General features: G+C 40.7%; 1 protein-coding gene across 4 annotated transcripts in view; it reads left to right on the plus strand.

Moving 5' to 3' along the window:
• The window catches only part of plekhm2 (pleckstrin homology domain containing, family M (with RUN domain) member 2), a 51,059-nt gene that overhangs the window by 3,965 nt on the left and 29,532 nt on the right, over nucleotides 1-17,562 (plus strand). For all 4 annotated transcript variants that reach the window (XM_078558103.1, XM_078558100.1, XM_078558101.1 and 1 more), the window contains exons 2-6: nucleotides 8,649-8,755; nucleotides 11,412-11,521; nucleotides 12,071-12,170; nucleotides 13,753-13,840; nucleotides 14,904-15,090. In XM_078558103.1, the coding sequence (XP_078414229.1) occupies nucleotides 8,649-8,755; nucleotides 11,412-11,521; nucleotides 12,071-12,170; nucleotides 13,753-13,840; nucleotides 14,904-15,090 (592 nt within the window). The remainder of the gene's footprint in view (nucleotides 1-8,648; nucleotides 8,756-11,411; nucleotides 11,522-12,070; nucleotides 12,171-13,752; nucleotides 13,841-14,903; nucleotides 15,091-17,562) is intronic.

Below are 17,562 nucleotides of genomic sequence, written 5' to 3' on the forward strand. Positions count from 1 at the left end.
CCTCCAAACCTTTCTGTCCTCTTCAAGCTTAAATCCACAGGGTGATGAAATATTCCCTGCTTGCCTGGATACAGAGTATTTAGGGTACAGAGCAACAATATTCAAGAAGTTTGACACCATCCAGGGCATAACAGTTCACTTGATCGGTGCCCTTGGACTCACTTAGATTTCCTTCACCACTGGCACACTGACTGCAGTATGTAAGATCTCACCAAAAGTTATTTCAGCTGCAGCTCCCTCTCTTAAAGTCTCTGGCAGTATGAAGGACAATGTCACAGGAGTATCATCACCTTCACATCTCTCTCCAACAATGTACATTGGAATAAGTTTTTCTGCTCTCACATTTTAGGAGAAGTAGATTCCTTGGGTACAGCGACTACATATGAGCTGGTTCAAATTTTCTGTCCATTTTTAAATTAATGGATGGAATGTGGATTATATAGGAAGGCTACCGGTGTATGCTCCTCCCTGCCTGATTTTTCCCCGTGTTTACTTAGCCAAGGCTCTCGAGTGCTGGAGAATCTAACCCAGTATCTTTAGGGAGTGGAACATCTGGAGGTATTCTGTCACTGTGCAATGATGTTTGTGAACCTTTCCTGGCAACACTGATACACTAGAATAGTTTTTGAGCATAATCAGGGCTTGTTAATTGTGAAATAAAAATAGAAAATGTGGGAAGTACACAACAGATCTGACAGTATCTGAACAGGGGGAAAAAAGTCAAGTCAACAGGTCTGTTTAGGTACTGACAGATCTGCTTTGTATTTCCAACATTTTCTGTTCTAATTCCAAATTTCTAGCAGCTTTTTAAAAAATCTTGGATTGATAGCCTTGTGTACACTGCAGAAAGGGAAGTGTTAGAGGAAAAAGTATTTTTCCACCTCTGCTTGACTAGTTTTGTATTTAATTGGCAAGTAATTGCATTAGTTTTGAATGATGACAAGATCACTGGGCAGTTTCTGCTACTGTATGGTATTGTTTGAATTGTGGTTCAGTGTTTTAAACCAGTTTCTTTTTTAGATTGCAAATCTTTTCTTTCTTTCTATTTAGTGAATTGATGGAAAACTGACACTTATTGTCCAGTAGTTGTTTTGGATGGAGGAGGGGGCACAATAATAATAATGCCCAGAATGAACTGCTTCCCCAGAACTTTCTGTGGCTTCTACCTCTCTTCCATTTACGTGTGCAGAATTTGGGGAAATTATATTTGGTACCTTCTGCAAAAAGTTTTGTGTTTAAAAAAAATTAAGGGTTTCTCAGAAGCAGGGACTGGAACTTAAAATAACATTCTCAGCATTGAATGACCAAAAAACAGAAGGGAAGAGGTTTGAAAAATGTACAAATCCAATCATGGAGATGATGTTGCAATAGTTTCCTGGTGGCATTCTTAGGAGTATTGGATTGCCTGGACATGGTGTATACAGGGGAGAGCTGCTGATCAATATTGTCTGTGTTACTATCGGTTCCTGCATTTACTATACAAAGAAGTTTATCAGAAACATCAACAATATGCATTTATGTCACACTTTTAACGTAACAAAACATTACTGAGCCACGTAAGGAGATTTTGGGACAGGTGACCAAAGGCTTAGGGCAGGATTTTCCGCACCCTCCCACCACCACGATCTTCCGGTCCCTCCGCAAGTCAACGGACTTTTGGCTGGGGCGCTGCCTCACCCGTGGCGGGTCCTGCCTGCGACAGAGCCGGACAATCCCAACCTTAGTCAGAGGTGGGTTTTAAGGAGGGAAGAGAGGTAGAACAGTTTAGGGAGGAAATTCCAGAGCTCAGGGCTTTGACAACTGAAGGCATGGCTGCCAATGGTGGAGCAATTCAAGTTAGGAATGCCCAAGAGACCAGAATTCGCGGAATGCAGAGCAGGATTGGGGGAGAAAGCATGGGGATGGATGGGTGGTATAGGGTTAGTGGAGATTATAGATAGAGAGGGGTGAGGCCACACAGCATTTGAAAACCAGGTTCAAGGTTTTAAAATCGAGGCATTGCTTAACCGGGAGCCAATGTAGATCCATGGATACAGGGATATATATGAGCGGGTCTTGGTGTGAGCAGGGACGTGGGCAGCTAAGCTTTGCATGACCTCAAGTTTGTAGAGGGTAGAACTAGGGAGGCTGACGAGGAGTGCATTGGGATAGTCAAGTCCAGCGATGAAGACTGACATGGATGAGGGTTTCAGCAGCAGGTGATCTGAGGCAAGGATGAAGTCAGGCAATCTTATGGAGGTGGAAATAGGCAGTCTTGGTGATGGTGTGAATTTGTGGTGGAAAGCTCATCTTTGGGCCAAATAATACCAAGGCTGCAAACAGTCTGCTTCAGCCTCAAAAGTGTAATGTCCTATTTGGAACCTTCCCAGTGGACTTAGGCCAGAGCTTGAAGGATACTGGCTGGAGGGAGCACAGTGTGCGATGGACTGTTAGTTTCCAAAATTATGGGTGGGTTTAGAAATTCTAGTCCGGGCCTCAAGAGAAGAATTTCAATGTTGTGTCATGGGTAAATTGCAAAAATGGGTAGTAGAAACAATTGAAATAAAATAGAAAATACTGCAAATACTCAACATGTGTGGTGATAGAATCAGAGTTAAAGTTTCATGTACAAGTACCTTTGTCAGAACTGAAAGGAGTTTCAAGCAAGTACGGAGACAGGGAGAGGGGGATGAGGAAAGAACAAAAGGGAAGGCCTGGATAAGGTGGAAGGCAGAAGTGATTAAATGACAAAAAGAGATGGTAACGGGACAAGTAACATACAAAAGATGACTCCTGAGGTGCTGGTAAATGACGACAGCAGAATCATTTACCAGCACCTGCTTTTGAAAAAATTGGGGCAGCGGTTATGATCAGACATTAAGTTCACCAGAAGGCTGTAAAGTGCCTAATTGAAAGATGAGGTGCTCTTCCTCGAGCTTCCATTGAGCTTCATTTAAAACTGTGGAGGAGGCTGAGGTCAGAGTGGGAGAGAGAATTAAAATGACCAGCAACCGGAAGCTCAGGGGCATGCCTGCAACAGACTGAACAGAGATGCTACAAAGTGATCACCCAATCTGGTTTTGGTTTCCCCAAAGTAGAGGAGACAGCATTATGAGCAGCAAGTATGGTCTTCTAAACTGGAAGATGTACAAGTAAATCACTGTTTCATCTGGCAAATGTGTTTGGGACCCTGGACAGTGAGTAGGACAGGTACTCTATCTCTTGCACTTGCATGGCAAGGTGAATGGGTATTGGGTGATTAAAGAGCGAACCAGGGTTTGTTCTGCACAGATGCTACCGGACTTGCTGAGTACTTCCAGCATTTTCTGTTTTTATTTCAGATTTCCAGCCTCCGTCAGTTTTAATGGAAGTAAGCAGTTTTGTTGCTTTGATGCCTGAATCAGGATTTGTAGTGAGGCACTTTTGGTCATATGAAATCTAGCCACATGAAATCTTCACAAGTCTCAACAGTGTTTTTCATTCATTTTTCTTTTACAAAAATAATTTTTATTTCTTGGAAACTCCCACTCATCCTTTTTGTGTCGGAAAGAGCTGCAAAAACTTGGAACCTGAAACAAAATCAAAAAATGTTGGAAATGAGTCAGAATTTTAGACCGTTTTAACATTTCTAGCGTCGCTCATTATTAAGAATAGGCCTACATCTGTATTTCCTCTTTTGATCGCTTCTAAATTGTCTGTCTGATTAATGCCCCTCATGAAAACATAATTTCTACATTATACATTTCAGAAAGGAAAATTACTTCATTGGTTGGACTTCCTGAGGTTGTGAAAGGCACAAGCCTTCACTTTTGTTTGCTTGCTTGTTCTTTTCTCTTTTTTTCCTTGAGTAATCAGCAGGGAGCATAGGCAGGAATTGTATTTCTTCATCTTCGGCTGCTCTGAAACCACATGTACCGTGTTCTATTTCACAGGGCAAAAAAGGAAGAGGATAGAACATTTTGTCACCATGTTAGATGTCCTATCCTTATACAATAGGGATTTGTTCTTTCCCAACTTGTCAACCTCCTGTAAGATGGAGCGCTGTTTCAAGTTATTGTACAAAGCTGTGTAAATGTTCCAAATTCTGTTCACATACTGTAACTTTGTTCCCCTGTTTGGCTCCTTAAGCATTGCGTATTGGGTTGTGGTTGAAGGATGGTTTGAGACTGAGCGTGTTAGGAGTTTTTGCCAATGTCAGCCTTCCCTTATGTTGGTTAGCTATCCAACCTCGGCTCAGAGCTAAGATCAGCAGCTCTGTAGCTGGGGAAGAGTGGAGTGTCCTTCACAATGTCACTTCTTCTGGTATAGCATGCTTATAACCAGTAGCACTATCATGTGGCCTTGTTCAATGCAGACGATATGCCTTTTATCGATGTGAGTAGGGTAGAGAGGGTGTAGAATGTTACTGTTTTGAGACTGTTCAGAGTAAAATAGTTTTATTTGATATTAGGTCACCAATCAAACATTGGATATAACAAGTATAAGGCTGAGGCTGGAAGCTCAGCCAATGTACAGCTTCAAGGAACAAAACCTGATTCCAGTTCTCTTAACACTTCAAATTGTATTGCACCACTCCTTTGGAGGTTCCTTGGCTAGATTTCACAGTGCTCTGAAATTGACAGTCACACAGTGTTCCTGCAGTGCTCTCCTTGTCCTGAAGACTGCTGCAGAACCCTCTGTTTGTAGAGAGCATTGAGACACTCATGGGGATCTTAGTCACTAGCCAGTTCCCTCTTAAGTGCTGATGAAATCGTTACAGTTTGAAACATCCGACACTACTGCAAAGCCTTAGATCACTGGCTGTGGTCTATCAAACTGTTAATTAAAATAAAAAATACCTCAATATTTGAACATGAATAGGGTAGTGCACACTTAAATGGTGAAGAGTCGAGCTGACCTCTGCATAATGTTTGGTCAGTGCAGTAACAGACATGCCAAGTCATTTTTATCACATCGATGCACTGCCTTGGGAAAGAGGTCTGAGAACAATCTGGTGTGATTCTGATTCCCACCATTCCTGACTTTGATTGTGTGTTAAATCTGTTGTACTTTCAAATGGAGACTTGAACAAAGGTGACTTGTGTAAAATAGCTTAGAGAGAAGATCCAGCAGTCTCGTCACATTGCTGCTGCCTGGTTTGGGCCTGCTGGTGTTGTAAGATTCATGAAGCAACTCAGTCGACATTGAGGAGCAATCACTGAGTATTGAATTGGTGGTTGTCATTAGTAACTCACATGATTGCCAGTGTTTTGGAAGGGGCAGTGAGTCATGTACCTCTTTCCTATGCTTATCAGAATAATGTGATTCACATGCATTTGTGCCTGACCGAATACTGCACAGAAGCAAATGTGTGTTAAATACTGTAGGGTGGGGTTATAATGGCAAGTAAATTTGATTGGAATCCATAATGACTTTACACAGACAATTGCCAGAGTAGATGAGGTACTCTTTCCTGAGTGCATTAGAAACAGCTGGATGAGAAATGACCCAAGCCCCATCTAATTCACTTCCTATCATCCCGATAAATAATGGAATTGTTGACTAATTTGAACAAATCAATCTCTAGCAGTTACCCCAGTGGTTCGGAAACTGGTGTCCACAAACCACTGAGGGCTCGTATAGACTTTCCAGAGTGACAGTAACACAGAGTCAGCCTTGTGGGTGGGTGACCACCCATGGCACCACGATCAAGAGTAATCGATTGAGTGGTGGCTGGAGGACATCTTACCGCACCACATCCTGCCCACCCTCATCAACACACTCGGCTCCTGTTCCCCTAGTGGTTTCTCCCCGCTCCTGCCAAGAATAGACAAGACTCTCCAGTGAGAAACAGGCACATTCATCTCACAATGTGTAAGTAAATAGCCTGTTTTCTTAAATGCATTAGTAAAACACTGAATACATGCAACACTTTGATATTATGAATATTATATGGTTTGGACAGAGGGGTAGTTCATGATTACTAATCCATTTGAAAAAGGGTCCTACAACCATAAAAGCTTGAGAACCATTGCAATAGTCTACAGTAAACTCAGGCATGACAAGGGAAAACAGCAGTAGTGCAAACTTTGGAAACCATAGGTCAAAAGTCACCTGTTTTTCCAAGCATGCCCTATGTCGTGTTTCAAATTTCTCATGTAATGTATTTCCATATTGTTTTCCGAAGGAAATCCTATCTAGTTTGAATGAATCAATAGTAACTGTTGGCACCATCTCCCATGGTTTTTATCTATTGATTGACTACTCGCTCAGTGAGATAATGTTTTCGCAGATTTGTTCTGAATCTACTTACCCCATTTCAAGAACAGGCTGCATCCTCTGGCTGTACTGTTCCAGGCAAGGTGGAACAGCTCCTTGGGATCAACATTATCAATTTTCCTTTTTTTTTGGAATCATAAAACTAGCAATCGTATCACTTTTCAATCTTCTCTACCAGTGAACATATGAACAATTTACATAATCTCTCATCATAATCCAATCTCCCCATCCCCTTTGACCATTCTAATTGCTCTTCTGTATTTCAGAAACTGCAGTATCCTCCTTGTACTGCAGTGACCAGAACTGTAAGCACAATTGAGTACAATTGTAGTAATGATTTATACGGCAACTGGACTACCTCAGTATTTTAGCTCAATACTGACCTTTACTCACTGTCACCAAGCATTGTTGCAACAGATCCAACTTGTCATTCGGACCAGATTCCTTACGTTTTTCTACGCATGTCATATTCTTTCCATTTAAATAATGAGCATTTTGCATATCTCTACATTTAAACTTCATCTGTCACCTATCTGCCTAATTCCCAAGTAAATTCAGTGATATGTACATGGGGAGGAAACTGTATTTTTGTTCTAACGCATTACAATAATCCTGTGTTCACACTATCCTTCACAGGATTATCTAACCTGTAGGCTGCCCTGTGGCTGCAGTTAGCTCCGTTCCTCAATCAATTGTTTAGATGCTTCAGGTGGATAACACAGGAACATTCTCTGCTCCTATGGGAGAAGCTCAGTGATCCAAGCTGGAATTTAGTTAGCTAGAGTATCTTAAAGCTGGTGAGTGTCCAGTTTACAAAGAGTGATTAGCTCCAGTGGTTCAGCGTTTATCAGGAAATGGACCTGTTCAGCTCCTCCTCCTTAATGGTTATTTCTGAGAACTTCCTGCACAAGATCCCCAGGAAAACCTGTTACACCACCAGGAGTGATGAAAAAATACAGTTCAAGAATGTGATTTAGCCCACTGCATGGCACTGGTATTCAGTTGCATGCTAATTATAATGGACACTGTTAACCTCAGCTGTTTTAGTGTTAATGCACAGTGTAATAGTTGGAGGCTGTGATTAATATATACACAAGGGGCATGCTACATATTACACTGAGTATTATCGAGGTTTAGAGTTTGATATATTAGGGAGTTTACCCAACGGCATAGACTTCAGCTAGTTATATAGTAACTGTGTATGACATAGCAAATAATTGCCTGTTATATTTGTTGTGGAGTTCATTGTCTCTAGCGGTAGTTACATACCGCACTGGGTGCCAAATTGTGATGGTGTAAGATCTGAACATCTCATCTTTTAGCTATGAAGTTCTAGAAGTCTTTAGTATTTTTAAACTGATGTCAAGTTATAGCTGACAGGATCTTGCTTCAGCGATCAGAGGAAGTTAATAAGCACACAACTATCTGCAGCATACTGTGTGCTATCTTGATTTTACAGTAGCAATTTGGCTGGAAATAAGAAGTAAGCAAACCAGAGAGATTAGAGCCAAAAGAAGGATGATAAATTTTGTGTTTGAGAGTTTTGCACTTGATGTGTAAAATTTGGAGTTTGGAGACAAGATTTCCAAACTGGAATCTTGACGCTCCCAGGCAGTCCAAAAGGAGATCCAAGAGGGTATATGAGATCATTCAATTTCTTTCCATTTGGAGTTAGACATGTGTGCCCTGTGCCATGGAAACTGCTCTCCAGAAATGTTTTCTGTATTTTGTGTTTGTCGATTTACAGCCATGTAGTGGTTACAATCAGTAATGGTGATCATGAAACAGCCAGATTGTCGCTTCTTTAAAAAAAAAATCTAGTTCACTTAAAAAAAAATCTAGCTCATTTATGTCCATCACTTGGGGTGAAATGAATTTAAAGTTTTACTGCTATATTGTTCTTTGGCCCCTGGCTTCCGTAGATGTAGATGAAGGTAAGACTGTCAGATTTTGTTAACCCAGAAGTCAGGAAGATCAGTTTTATATCTTATTATATGGTCACTGTGGTATTGTACCTATGGGAGTACAGTTGTTGCCCTTTAAAGGCATGTCCCTTTGTGCCATGGTCACATATGCATATGTCCCCTATAGGTTTGGTATGTCATGCTCTCATTAATTGTCATATTGACACAATTACACTGGTCCGTTGTAATGTCTGTTGTGTGCACTTGCTTCTCCTTCATTGCTGGTTCATTGGGGAGACCAAAAGTGTGATTTTAAAGTCAACTTTGGGAGTATGTCCCTGAATAGCAAAGGTTCTGCATTTAATACCCATTCCAAATGCTCCCCACAATTAGGAGTTGATGGTTATCTTGTTTTGAGTAATCATGGAAATGCTGACTCCAAATTTTTCAGGTCAGCATGAAAAGTGGATACTTACTTTCTTTCTTTCTCTCCCACCCCCACCCAAGATTCAGGGTTACTTTGCTGCCTGTGAGGAGGAGACACCAGCAATTCGAAACCATGACAAGGTACTGCAGAGGTTGTGTGAGCATCTGGACCATGCTCTGCTTTATGGGTAAGAAAGAACTTAGTCTGATGTAGTAATGTCAGTACCTGACATCCAATGAACTATTTTTGATGCGCTGCCACTGTTGCTATGATAGGTAAAGTTAGAGTTGTGTTTTAAGCTTTGAACACGAGAGAAATTGGAGTAATGTCTGAGACCTTTCCCATAAAAAATGCCCTTACACCCTATAAACTAGAATATGACTCTATGTATACTATCATACCCAAATAATAATGGCAGCATTTTGCTAATCTTTAAATAGTAAACCTGGACCAGGGTCCATATTGTAAAACTTGTATGTGAAGTTTTGTCTACGGGCCAGGCAATCTTCACGTGCCACTTACACATAGGCTTTAGTACAATGATACAAAAAGAATGACGAACTGTATCAAGGTTATCCTAGATATGCTTTCCTTTCCCTTTTGAAGTTCAGCCAGAACTTCAACAGATTATTGGACATCTTCTCATTTATTGAATAACTATTTTGCTTGACTACCTTGAGAACAAAGCAAGTAAATGTTACATTGAAATCATTAGCCTACTTCAGGGCACTGAAATCATTATGCCTGATTTGGCTCCAGGAGTGGATACACTGGCTGAATGAAGTGTTCTTCCCCTTTTTAAATTTAATTAATGTTGGGAGTTTCTGTTTTAATCCCTGAAATGCAGCAATGGAAAACAAATTTTAAGAAAAAATATGTGCCATTGGATAAAATAAAATGCTTGGTTTTCTGCATATTTACAACTTTCAGCTGTTTGTCACTTTAATATTTCAGACTCCAACACCCCAAATCCTAGTTCGGCCACTTGTTTGGAATTTTACTCTGCATAGCCATATAGTCCTGTCGATATCTTCACACATCTAGGCTCCACAATCACCAGCAATCATGTCACTTGATGCTGAAATCATAACACACATTGCAAAAGTTGCAGCTGTTATGCCCAAACTGAGTAAGAGAGCTTGGAACAACAGTAACCTGAGTCAGAACACCAAACTGAGAGTCTACCAAGCCTGCATCCTCAGTATACTCCTCTACAGTGGTGAGACCTGGATAACATGTGCTAGGCAGGAGAAAAAGCTGAACAGTTTCCACCTTCGCTGCCTTAGATATATCCTCGGCATATTTTGGCAGGACAAGGTCACCAGCTCGGAGGTCCTGGAACATTCTAATTCCATCAGTGTATCCTCATTGCTAAGCCAACAACATCTGTGCTGGCTCAGCCACATTCATCAAATGGATAATGGCCATATCCCCAAAGAGCTTCTGTGCAGTTAACTAGCCAGTGGGTCAGGACCTCATGGGCGTCCAAACTTCTGCTAAAGGACACCTACAAGTGTGATATGAAGATCACGGACATTAACACTGACAATTGGGAGACAATCACAGACGGCCATGACCTCTAGAAGTTGACTGTTCGGAAAGTCATTGGGAGAGGCAATCAGAAGCGAGAACCTCAGCTGGCTGAAGAGAGGGCCCAGAGAACATAGAGGCCAGGAAATTGTGCACTTTCTCTGCCCACTGTCTTCCTCTGCAACAAATGTGGCAGAGAGTGCCATGCCAGAGTGGGATTCCTGAGCCACACCAGGCGATGCTTAACCACCGCAGTTGACCACCGCAGTGCAAACCATTACGAGATGGAAGGCTGCCATCATCAGCAATGCTGTAGGGGCAGAGTGTGACCTTGACTTCTGTTCATGTTTAAGGAGTTTCAACATTGGCATCCAAACATCTCTGCATTTCATCCAAATTAAATCGCTGTGCAAGTCATGCCTTGTCCCCTTTCTTGTGGGACAAATTTTAAACACAGAAACCATCTCTTCGGTGAATATAATTTCCGAAAGACTTGCTGTCAACTCCAAAAGGGCCTGTGGCTGTCATGTGAGACTCTAGCCCATAAATTCTCCCGCATAAATTAAAGCAGGACTGAAATGGGAAGGAATGTAGAACTTCTGACAGCATTATTTTAAAATTAGAGTTTCAAAGTCAATTTTGCAGGAATGCAATGGTAACAAACAACAGTGTCAAATCCCCAATGTTAAAAGTAAATTGTAAAGTCAAATATGATACTAATCAGTCTTTGGGAAATATTTATTTGAATCAGTAGCTTGCGTTGGGATGTGATGAGTAAAGTATAGGAATCTTCGATTGTTCTGTATCATTGCCAAAATCCAACTAGAATCCAAAGTTGCAGTAATATCAGTCACTGCAGCTTGAATTTATACTATCTACACAACCAACTAAAACACATGTAGGAGCTATTATTCAATTGAATGATTAATTTTCAATCATTAAAGTATGATTTATAACTGCTTGAAAAGTAATTATCAACTTTACATAAATTGAGGGAAAAAAACAGGTCTATATACCCAGTGCACTATTCAGATTGGGTTAACTTTTCCTAATGGTGATTCTCTTTTATCCTTCTTTCTTTTAAAAAATTGATACTGCTTTTTGAAATTACTGTAGCTGTTGGTCATGTCACTGATGTGCCCTCCAGTATAAATGTCCATTTTCAGATTTCCTTTTTTTTGCCACATACATTGATGTTCAGTTATTTCCAGTGCATAGTGTGTTCATGACTTGCACTTGGAACTGAGCACTGACTGTTGGATATTCTGGCTGATATATCTATTGTGTGTCTGTGCTGATTTTTTCCTGTTTAGTTTGCAGGATATTCCCTCTGGGTACTGGGTATTGGTCGTACATTTTACACGCAGTGAAGCGGTGAAACAGATTGACGTGCTGCAACATGTTGCCACTAACCTTGGTCGCAGTAAGTATCACAGTCCAGATTTACATCTTACATCATCAATTTGAGTTTGTACCATTTGGTTTAAAAATAAATTGAAATTATTTAACTTTTAATTGTTCTCTTTGCAGCTCTGTTTTCATTTTCCTCTCCAACTCTCTTTCAACCCTTACCTCACCTAAACATCAGACCATCACTGCTAAGTCTGATCCTGTTGTCATGCAGTGCTCACTCAGCACTTTGTAGCACAGGTCTCAGGATAGTGATAAACAGGAATCGTGGCTGATTTTTGTACCCTGTTCTCTGAGGGTCATTGGTCTGTGGAATTCTCTTCCTCAGAAAGACTGAGTTAGGTAAGGAGTCAAGAAGTGTGTCAAGGTTATGGAGGGCAGACAGGAAAGTGGAATTGAGGCTACAATTAGAGCAGCCACGATCTTGTTGAATGGCAGAGTAGAATCAAGGGGCCGAATGGCCTACTCCTCCTAGTCCTTGTGCCCTGTTGCAGTGGCCCTAGGGCTGTCCCAGCTGCTTCCTTTTTGACCCATTTCACTTTGTCCCTTTTTCTCTCCTTAGGTCGAGCCTGGCTGTACCTTGCATTAAACGAGAATTCCCTGGAGAGCTACCTGAGGTTATTTTGGGAAAATCAGAACCTGCTTCATAAGTACTACTTCAAGTAAGTTCAACTCCGGGTGAGCGTACGGAATTCTCAAAACTAGCAGCATGGGAATCAAGAATGGATGATTGACATGCCGCCAGCCTGTAGGAGTAGACTAGTATTGCAGCACGTTCTGTTGTATGTACCATAGATATCGGCGTATAAGCCGACCTTTGAAGCATCAAAATCCCTCCAAAAATGAGATGAGTTATTCGCCAAGTATAAAAGTGAACTGTTGGCATGGGTTTGGGTAGTCGATATCTTTAAACTCCTGCGCATCTTCACAACACAGCCTGTATTACCTACTTGATCCCTTGCAGCCAGTTATAAGGTACCAGTAAGTAAAACATCCATTTGTGGGGTGAAAAATTGAAGCTGACTACTAATGCGAGTGTAGCATGTTGTGGCTGAAAAGGGGTGGTCGACTTATACACCTGGTATATGCAGAAACAGAATTTTTGGGGTCAGTAAAATGGGATCATCTTATAAGCCAGGACATATACGCTGTGATCTATGGTAATCTCCTTGTGAAACAGGTTAAAAACAGTGCTGCAGTGAGAAACACTAATCAGGGTTAGTGATGTGGGAGAGTGGTTAGGGCTGTTATGAGGTGGTAGATTGTTATACAAAGCCTTTTCTGTCCTTTCAGTAGATATATAGTGAAGTTTTGATATCAATGCAAGGGAAATTTGATTAAAAAATGTCTGCTCTCCAGTCACCTTCAGCCAGCAATTTTAAAGTTTAAGAAATATCCAGAATTACATAAATAATGACATTAATGCTCAAGGATGTAATATAAGGATGGACTGATAGCAAAAGGATGTGTCAGAAATACTTGCAGTAGACAAATGCAGGACCCTAGCTGCAGGCTGGTGATCAGCCAATCATATAAAGTGATGGTGTATATAATGACAAAGCTTGAGTTCACCTGAGGTATAGGCCAGAGTGCTCATGGGACAAAATAAAATTGCTGTCATCTCGTAGCGGGAACAATAAGGGGGTTGTTAGAGGGATCACCAAATCATTTCACAGGTGCAGTGGGCAAGTGAGTACAAAGATGGGCTCCACAGTGTCATAAGCCATTAGCTCCTCAACCCTACTGTCCCCAGCCATGTTTAATTCTGGCAGGACTAGGTGGTTCACTATATCCTTGGAATGGTGCCCACATCGGGAGGAATTATCCTGATGAGAATGAGAATTACATACGTTTTTCAGTTGGGTTAATGTCTTAAGCAGCGGTTTCAAAGCATAAAATCAAGAGGACAATAAAGACCTGAGATGGTCTGATAAATGTATACTGCCTTTCTTTAACTCTTACCATCTGGAAAATTAATATTTCCATATTACCATATTTTGTGATTTGTATACAAAATGTGCCCTGTAAAAATAGTTTATTTTTTAAAATATGTGCAGTTAAATGGACCCTGTCCTCAATGTAAATTGCTCAGTCTCTTTACTGGGTGACACTCCTTTATACCTGAAAGAATAGCTAAGGTAAACATTTCACTTGTAACATAACAATTGAAATACCTTGTAAATAGGGGACCATGGCCTTGTAGACATGTGATATCTTACTGTCTTTTTCCTGCAAAACCCTAAGGAATGCCCTGGTCTGCAGTCATGATCACCTGACCCTCTTCCTCACACTGGTGTCCGGCCTGGAATTCATTCGATTTGAGTTGGAGCTGGTAAGAACACACCTTCTTTAAATGATGTGGTCCAGGCTTTTAAGTTACTGAAATAAACAGGTGTAAATAGGCCATTTAACTTGGCCTGAGTGTGCAGGACTGAAAGTCAAGAATGTAGAATTAGTGAGCCTTAAGCAAGGGACTAAAAAGTATTTTTCTCAGTGTAAAGTTTACAGGGCAGTAGGGAAGGATCTGGGATGTTAAAAGACAGCTCTTTCAAAGAGTTAGTACATGCACAATGGGCTGAATGGCCCCTCTCTGTAATGAATGATTGTATGAGTCGAAATTTGGAATAGACATCATGTGTATGTAAAGATCTACCAATATGTATTTGCATTAAGACGCTTGCTGGTGGTGCTGGTTCCCAATGCTGGGGTCCACACAGCTGGCTGCAAACAAAGTAACCATGCTAAGATTCACTAAGACCAGCTTTAAGGTTTTTTTTCTTGGCAGTTGGATTTCGTGTTTTCTAGCAAGTTTACTTTTGGACTGAGGCTGGCTCCAAGACTAAGCATCAATAACCAATATTAGTTGCATGAGTCTTGCAGAATGTAAAAGTAGCTATAGTCCTGAGTTGCCAAGCCAATGGAACATTAGATCTAGGAAACAAGTGAACCTGAAAGATGCAAGAATGATATTTGTTTTGGAATTTTTGGGAGTGGTAGAGATCTACTTTTTGGGAGCGGTAGAGGTAGAATGTTCAGAATATCTTCTCTCCCCTTTAGATTGACAATATCAGTGAGACTGCACACAGCTTTGTGAAAAGTCAGGGCCTGATGGAAGTGAAAGGTGTTTTAGTCCATGCAATTATATTATGAATAGTCTCTAATATCATTCTGCATTAATTTTTGAGATGTTATTACTCCTGAGCTACTTAGAAATTCTGGTGAGCCTGTTTATCTTTTTTTTTAAAGACAGTCTGAGGTGTATATACATAATGAAAGAGCAGATCTTAGTTGTTTTTATATTGAATCTTCACAGTAACTTCACTGTTAAGGTTTTCTTTTTGGTTCATGGTCACTGCCCATTTACATTGTATTTTTGTTTGTTCCTCTAATTCTAGGATGTTCCCTACCTGGACCTGGCTCCATATATGCCAGAATATTACAAGCCACAGCACTTGCTGGACTTTGAAGAGCGCCTGCCCAACTCTGTGCATGGTTCCGATAGCCTCTCGCTAAATTCATTCAACTCTGTCACCTCCACTAACCTGGAATGGGATGATAGTGCCATCGCACCCTCCAGTGAGGGTAAGTTCCAAGCTTTTTACTGTATCCAAAGAATCCTCATTATAAACTTTCCTTTACATGTATTCATGGGTTTAAGCTGAAAGACTGTACTGATCGTGTTGGGGTTTCTGGCTGAACAGGTTACAACATTTTGTGATGTGCTGAGAGTCAGCCTCTTCATCCCTGGATTAAAGCCAGTAGTTCACCATCCTAGTCATGGTTCAGTGACTGTACTTGTAAATGGATTTTGGGCAAGTATGGGATTGGACTTGTTTGTGATACCGTCTGTATAGCATAGACTATTAATTCATGCCGTCTAAGCAGCCAAGTGATATCGGCACTTGGCCAAGGCCCTTGATTGGCATATGAAATCATAGTGCAGTGAGAGTCAAAATATTCAGGAAAGGAGATAAATACAGGGCTGTTGATTTTTTTTCCTCTGGCATGCTTTGCATTGCCTTTCAGAGGGACGGGTTAGGGGGAGCTAGGAAGGATAATGGAAATTATCTCTTGTAACTCTTGTTATAGCAGGGCTCCCAAAGAAACAATCTCCAGCACAGAGCTAGAAAATGACTTATTGGAAGAACTCACGAGGTCTCCCTTTTCACCCCAAGCCTGATGGATGAGGAGGACATGCATATACAGCATGAATAACTCTGAGCAAGTTGATGAAAATCACTGAGCAATTAAAAAACATATATACCTTTTACAGAGAAGACAACTTAGTCCTGTGTTAATCAGCACCGGTCATAATTAAGTGAATAGTTGGTGTGCTGCAGTTAGTGCAGTGAAAATTCAGGTATCCTCAGGCATGACCTTTAAATTCATATCATGCAGCTGGTTCAATAGTTAATAACTTGAATATATCCTGCATGACAGAGCACAAGTACAGAGTGCAAAGAAGATGTGGTTTTGTATTTGAAATGCTTCAAAAGCTAATGGTGGATAGTCCATCACAAGCGTGGGTTGTAATGTGATATTTGCTGTGCTGTTGTATTGCAATAATGCAGTAAACATCCATATTCTGGGGTCATTCATTAGCTTTTACAAATCACTTTGAGAGAGACTTTGGTAAAGTATGACTTGTTAGGTGCTTGAAGCATGTTTGAGCTGCAGACATGATTTCATTGCAAGTACTAGGTATGGACCCAAGGGTCATGCTGTGAGGAGAGAACACAAAAAAAAACTAGGGTTGTATTTCTTAGAATTTCAAAGGTTATGGTGTGACTTAATTGAAGTTTAAGATATTAAAGGAAGCAGATAGGGTAGTTTGGGAGAAAGGATTTCCACTCATTGCAAAGTCTAGGACCAGGAAGCATAGTCAAAAAATTAGAGCCAACCTTTTCAGGGGTGAAATTAGAAAACGTTTCTTCATACAAAGGCTGGCAGAAGTTTGGAACTCTCTCTTCTGCAAACAGTAATTGACACTAGATCAATTAATTTTAAAACTGAGATTGATAGGTTTTTGTTAGCCAAAGGTATTAAGGGAAATGGGGCAAAGGCAGGTAAATGCGTTAATTTGTAGATAAGTCATGATCTCATTGAATAGTGGAACAGACTTGAGGAGCTCATGGCCTACTCCTGTTCCTATCACAAATGAAGATTTGCCATGCCATAGCATAGTCTCTGGGAAGCATGCTTAGCATTGCACAAGCTAATTCTGTGCTGTACAGAATAGCTGTCAATTAATAACCACTGGATGCAGATATAACTAGAACTACTTTATAGGAGGTTGACACATGGTATGCAACCTTCAACATCAAGAAGATCAAGTCAATATCTATTGTGACAGATGGACCACCATGTTGCTAATTACAAATAACTATTGCCACCAGCAGATACTACAAGTCTGCATCTGTCCAATCATGGAATACTTGCTGTCCTGTTTGGCAGGCAGCAGAAAAAAAGTACCTTTTTTTTTTGCTTTGGGCCCAGTACAGTCCAAGCCGTGCAAAATAGTGGAACAGGAAGAGTTTGTCCTTCAATACAAAGTCTATACAAAATAATGACTGGAGCAGCACCTCAAGAATTATTACTGCTTCAGTCAGATCAAATACATTAATCTGCCAAGCATACCAATGGCAAACATTGACGCATTGCTTGAGCCTGTGGAACTTTTGACAGTTTTATCACCTCAAACTTTTGACCCTTGAATGCAAAATTATGAAGAATCTTGATGAAGCAGGATTGTAGAGCCAAGCATTAGGCCTATAATAAGTTTATTGTTGATGCAATAATGCAGTTTCTCCAGGATTTTTTTTCTAAAGGTTTCAGCGGTCAGATTCTTGTGGGACATCAGTTTTCATTCTAGCTTTTGGTGCACACTGTTTTATGCCTCCCAAAACATGCGAGTTTCCAATGTTCACAACTTGGATTGTATTTACTTTCAGTTATGGGTAGGGTAATGCCAGGGTAAGTGAGGCTCATATTAAGCACTATACACCATCAAGTGTTATGTTAACTAACACTTCTGGCAGTGTTGCTTCAAGAACA

The sequence above is a fragment of the Cetorhinus maximus genome, chromosome 15, assembly GCF_964194155.1.
Source record: "Cetorhinus maximus chromosome 15, sCetMax3.hap1.1, whole genome shotgun sequence".
Taxonomy (NCBI): Eukaryota; Metazoa; Chordata; class Chondrichthyes; order Lamniformes; family Cetorhinidae; genus Cetorhinus; species Cetorhinus maximus.